At 43.1% G+C, this 5327-nt stretch overlaps 1 protein-coding gene across 2 annotated transcripts in view; it reads left to right on the top strand.

Annotated features, from left to right (window-relative positions):
• LOC118711400 (potassium/sodium hyperpolarization-activated cyclic nucleotide-gated channel 4-like) overlaps positions 1 to 1837 on the top strand; it is a 3100-nt gene extending 1263 nt beyond the window's left edge. For both annotated transcript variants that reach the window (XM_045576335.1, XM_045576336.1), the window contains exon 2: positions 1107 to 1837. In XM_045576335.1, coding sequence (XP_045432291.1) covers positions 1107 to 1157 — 51 coding nt within the window. In that variant the 3' untranslated portion in view covers positions 1158 to 1837. The remainder of the gene's footprint in view (positions 1 to 1106) is intronic.
• Positions 1838 to 5327: the final 3490 nt, after the last annotated feature.

Genomic DNA, 5327 nt, shown 5'->3' with positions numbered 1-5327 from the left:
ATTGCACACAAAAAGTGTGCTCTCTGCTGCTTGAGTATTTATTTAAGAGGGGAGAGAATTTTCCGGTAGATGGATCTTGAAGAGGAGATAGAGTAGTTTTCCCATTTTGGCAATGGAGGAAATGTTTGCCATATTTGGATTTGCTTCACTTCTGGGACATAGATTTCATGGAACTAACATGAAAATTGGTAATGGTGGAAATGGATAACCCATGGAACTAATTATTGTTAGTTAAAGTCGGTGCTGGGCTAGGTAAGGCTTCTCTGTCCCTTTCACTTCCTGGGTCCAGATTTAGGAGTGGAGCTGCCCTTCCCCCTCCCCCCCCCCCCCCCCCCCCCCCCCCCCACACACACACGAGGCAACGGATTGCAATCTCTGAAAAGATTCTATCGGAATATTTGGTCCAGTCCTGAACTCAGTGTGAGGCCCCTATAACAAACTACCCTTTCTCCCAGGGCCTGTTGGACAGCATGACTCTAGTATGCATGTGATCCCAAATGTGTCTTCTGATCCACAGTGCTTTATCTGACATTTTTCCTGCTTTAGGGGTTTCTAATATAAAATAAAGCATACAGTTATAAAACTTTAAACTATTATTTAACAAATAGATCTGGAGATGAATCCCATCAAGATTTGAATCACACAATCTCAACTGATTAAGTTGTTTAAAAGCCAGAACCCAGGGGCCTAATCTAGGTTGCATTCCACTATACCCAAATATCAGCTTAGTCGGGTTTCTTTTTCTCTTTCTTTTTTCAAAATAAAAATCTTTCTAAATTTATATTTCAGTGGTTTGAGCTCTTGCTCTAAGGTATGAATCCATCTTAGTAGTTTCAAAACAGGCCTTCCTTCTGGTTGTACTTAGAGACGAAGGACACTTAAAGGTAAATTAATTTTGGCTTTAAAAAAATGATGAAGCTGTTATAACCCATGACCCTAAGTTTCAAGAGAGAGCTTGGAAAGAATTACAGAAATGAGACCATCAGGACAGTCATTGGGCCAATGATGAGTAGCGGAGCTTATTCTCAGCGCCACTGATAAAATTTCCATATAGTCGCTAAGCAGAGGTATACACACGAACTAACTTCTAATTCTTGATTTTGCAGAGGGAAATTGCAAAGTTCACCTATAGTCAGATTGACAGCATAATTGTCTAGGAATCAAGAATCAACACTGGTTATTTTCTAAGATTAAACCTTGAAAGCCCACTTGGAGGCTGCACAGCCTTCTGCACACTTGAACATGAAGAATGGCCTTCTTCAGCTAAATGATCAGAAGTGGAGAGAAGAAGAAGAAGGGACCCCCTACCCGGCCAGACTCCTCCAGACAAATTAAATCGGTCTTTGTAAAAAGCAAGCTGCATGAGGATGGCCAGATCACGATGTTCTGCTCGCACCAGCACTGAGCAGCCCCAGCCAGGACTGCCTGCCACCTGTATGCAGGTGGTGCCGTGAACAAGGGTACCTGGCTGAGGCAGCCAATGGGAGCTGACATCCTGCTGAGCTCCACTCACCAAGCAGACTGGACTGGTGCATGGCCCAGACAATGCGGCTCCTTCAGATTTGCACCAAGGCACCCTGTACGGGATAGGAACAACTAGGACCATCCCACCCCATACACCAGTCCTAGCCAGGATTATATTCCTGACTTCAGATAGCTTAAAGGGTCATGAACATTTTAGGATTATTGTAAAAGATGAAATATTTGATTCAATTGAATACATAAAGCTCCAAATAGTACCATGTATATGAATTATGTGTGAAATTTCTATGTATCAGAGGTTAGCACAACTTAAATTTGGTAAATGTTTAAAATAAAATTACTTGGGTTATTGCAATCAGTGTTGTATATGGATTTTTGGACTTCATAGAAATTTGCAGTATTTCATTCCATTTCTACAAATTTATATTAAGTGTCAAAGACTGTGCTAAGCAATCTATATGCAGTAATAAAAAAAAAATACAAACACCCTGCCTGTGGATAGTTAATAATCTAGTAAGGAAGTCAGATGATAAGGTCACAAATTTATGTTTATTACTTGTGGTCAGAGTTATGAAAAAATGCCAAGATAAAGAATATCAAGGCACACTTATTTCAGATTAAGTGACTAGAAAAAGCCTCTCTGTGAAAATGAAATTTCAGCAGAGACCTGAGAAGCGTCAGAAGGAGTTTATGAAGTGACTCCACTTCTGCCATTTAGAGTACAGAAACATTAAAATTCAAAATAGAATGTGATACATTGAAGGGAAAGCACAGAATACAGTTAATAACTAAGAAAGGAGAGGCTACAGGCCAAGGTCATAGTGTGGATTATAGACTAGGTAACTAATAAAGTTATATTCATGTATTTGTCATTTCCTTTTGCAAGTACTCTTTCTTCCTTTCTACCTTATCCTTATAGATTTTTAAGTTCTGGATTTTTCACTCAATTTCTAGGAGTTATTCAAGTTCAAATTGCATTACAGCCATTGCATCTCATCTAACCAGCACTTATGTTCTATATTTTCATTTGTGCGTTGTTGATGACTCAGATTTTTTTTATACATGGGAGTCGAATACCTATGAGATGGTCAGCTCCACCAAAACAGGAATGGCATTTCCTTCTTTGGTGAACCCAGAAAAGAGTTTAAATCAGTCTCATCCTACAGTGCCAGCCTCCCAGTAACTGCTGCTGACTGGCCAATCTTGTTTGACTTAACACTTTTCAAAGGTTTAAAATGGAGGAAATGTTTGCATTATGACATTTTAAATTGTTAAAGAGGAAGGGAGACACACCATACATTATCACTAAGGAATTTCAGGAGACATTGCTATCAAGCGTGATTCTGCAGAGGAAGGGCAGCAAACAAAATTAAAAATTAGATACTGGTAGTAATTCAAACAGTGACACAACATTAGGGCTGCTGGTAGGGTGTTTTTTTTTGTTGTTGTTTGTTTGTTTTTCTAGTTATTCATTGTCTTTCAAAAGTTGGTATCTGCTGAGTGCCAGACCCTGCTCTGGGCACTGGGGACAAAGCGGTGAGCAAAACTTGTCTCGTGGAACCACATGCTACTGGGGAAGAAAAGTCACAGACAGTCTGCCAGAGATGAGTGCTACGAAGAAAAGAGGTCATGGAGCAGGAGAGTGTGGGGGTTGGGAGAAAACATTTTATATATAGTTATTACAGTTACACACTGGTTAACACTGGGGATATGTTCTGAAAAATGTGTTGTGTGCGTGTACATAGAGTGCATTTGTGCAAGGCGAGAAAGAATAGCCTACTACACACCTGGGCTAAACAGTCTGGCCTGCTGCTCCTAGGCGACAAGCCTCTGCAGCATGTCACTGTACAAAAGAACATGAGCTTCAATCAAGCATGAGAGAAAATGACACAACCAAGAGAAGGCATAAACGCCAGATAAATAAAGTTGTTGCCACCATCACACAGGAAATTTTTTTTTTCTAAGAAAGAGTGTATCATAGGAAGCAGTAACACAGTTGTTGGTCATTATCAAGTATCAAGGGCTGCTGATGACTGTACATGCTGTACTCTTAAAGAACTGTCAGTGCAGTAGGTTGTATACACCAGTGACACCACAGACACGTGGCTAATACCTTGTGCTGTGACAGACATTATGACATTACCATGGCTAGGATGTCACTAGATGGTAGGAATGTTTCAGCTGTTATGATCATACTGGACCGCCATTGTATGTGCGGTCAGTCATTAACTGAACCGTCGACATGCAGTACATGACCGCACATTGTCAGGAAACGTGTTGCCAGGACAGGTGTTGCCAGAGGTATGGGCACAGACTACTAGAGCATGGGAATTAGGGCCGAAACTGGAAGCAGCAGGCTACCTGCTTTCGGATATGGGCAAGCACAGGGAAGAGCAAGTCAAAGACCACGAAGCAAACATGCTTGTCATGTTTACAGGTTGGTAAAGAGACCCATGTGGCTGGAGCAGAGTGGGTGACAGAGGACATGACAAGAAATGAGGACAAAGAAGGACCCAGGGGCATGGCTAGCATAGAATCTTGTAAGCTATATTGTGGACTTTGGCTTTTCCTGTGAATGAAACGATGATCACTCCAGGGGTCTTGTCAGAGATAAAGAGACTGCTATTTCCTGTTTCCACAGAGCAAATTAATTAAGTAGAGGAATTGGGCTAAATGGGTGTCGGGAAACTGAAAAAGCAAAAGGAGAACGATGAAGTACAATGGTAACCACAGGGAGCAGCCCCCACCCCTGGGCGCTGAGGAACAAGGGCTCATAGGAGCTGATAGGAGAGCCCTCGTGGGTCTGAAGAGATGAGGCTGCTCCCCCACTGGTGCAAATACCCCCAAGCTGACGGAACAAGTTGATTCTGGGAGTGCTGGAAGAAAACTCGAGACTGGACAACTGCCACTGTTGGCATGTGTGTGTCCTCAGTGGCCATAAACTAGGTGGCTTAAAGCAACGGGGATGTATTCTCTCACAGCACTGGAGGCCAGAGCCTGAAATCAAAACGTGGCCAGGGCTGTGTTCTTCTGAGGAACGTGAGGGAGAATCTGCTCACACTGATCGCGTCAGGGGGTTCCTCTCCTTGTTTTGTAGATAGTGTTCTCACTAACTTCTTCATATTCCCTCTGTGCAGGCCTGTCTCTGCGCCTGTACTTCCTCTTGTTATGAGGACATCAGTCACAGTGTATTAAGATCCACTTCATTTATAACTCCATCATCTGCCAAGACCTTAATTTAAAATAAGGTCACATTCATTGGTACTGGGGGTTAGAACTTTGACACCTATTTATGGGGAGGAACACAATTTAATTCATGACAAAAATAAGGTCTCATTGCCAGGTGGTGAGGACAGCAGAGCAGGTAAAAAGGAAGAAGCAGTCCCCTCGCTCATCCTTGCCTTCCCGCCTCCCTCTTGTTCCCTGACTTAGGGCAGACTGTCAATAAGCAGAGCCCAGGCCAGAGAACCTTAGCAAGCAATTTATTGAAGGAAGCTACTACGTCAGGCTGAAGCTAGAGAGGTAAGCGGAGCCTGGCTTCAGCCTGATCCCATGGGGCCTCCAGAACATGGATTGCACCATAAAATAGGCCCTAACAGGCTCAGTCACCAAGTCAGTGGGGATACATAACTTCGTGTAATCTTCACCCTCACAAAGCAGTCGGGCAGGAGTTTCAGCCATTTTCCACGTTTGCCCTTCGTTATGAGCAGCGATCCTAATTACCTTTCCCCTCTCACACCAAGCCCATATGTGAGAGCTCTGTCCACCATCTCTTTGTCCAGAGCCAGGCCCCGGTCTTCTTCTCAGCTCTGCCATTCCCGTGGGGAACCCGGGCTCTCAGAATG

Source organism: Pipistrellus kuhlii, unplaced genomic scaffold, assembly GCF_014108245.1.
Source record: "Pipistrellus kuhlii isolate mPipKuh1 unplaced genomic scaffold, mPipKuh1.p scaffold_m20_p_8, whole genome shotgun sequence".
NCBI lineage: Eukaryota > Metazoa > Chordata > Mammalia > Chiroptera > Vespertilionidae > Pipistrellus > Pipistrellus kuhlii.
This window is presented reverse-complemented; position numbering and strand designations above follow the sequence as displayed.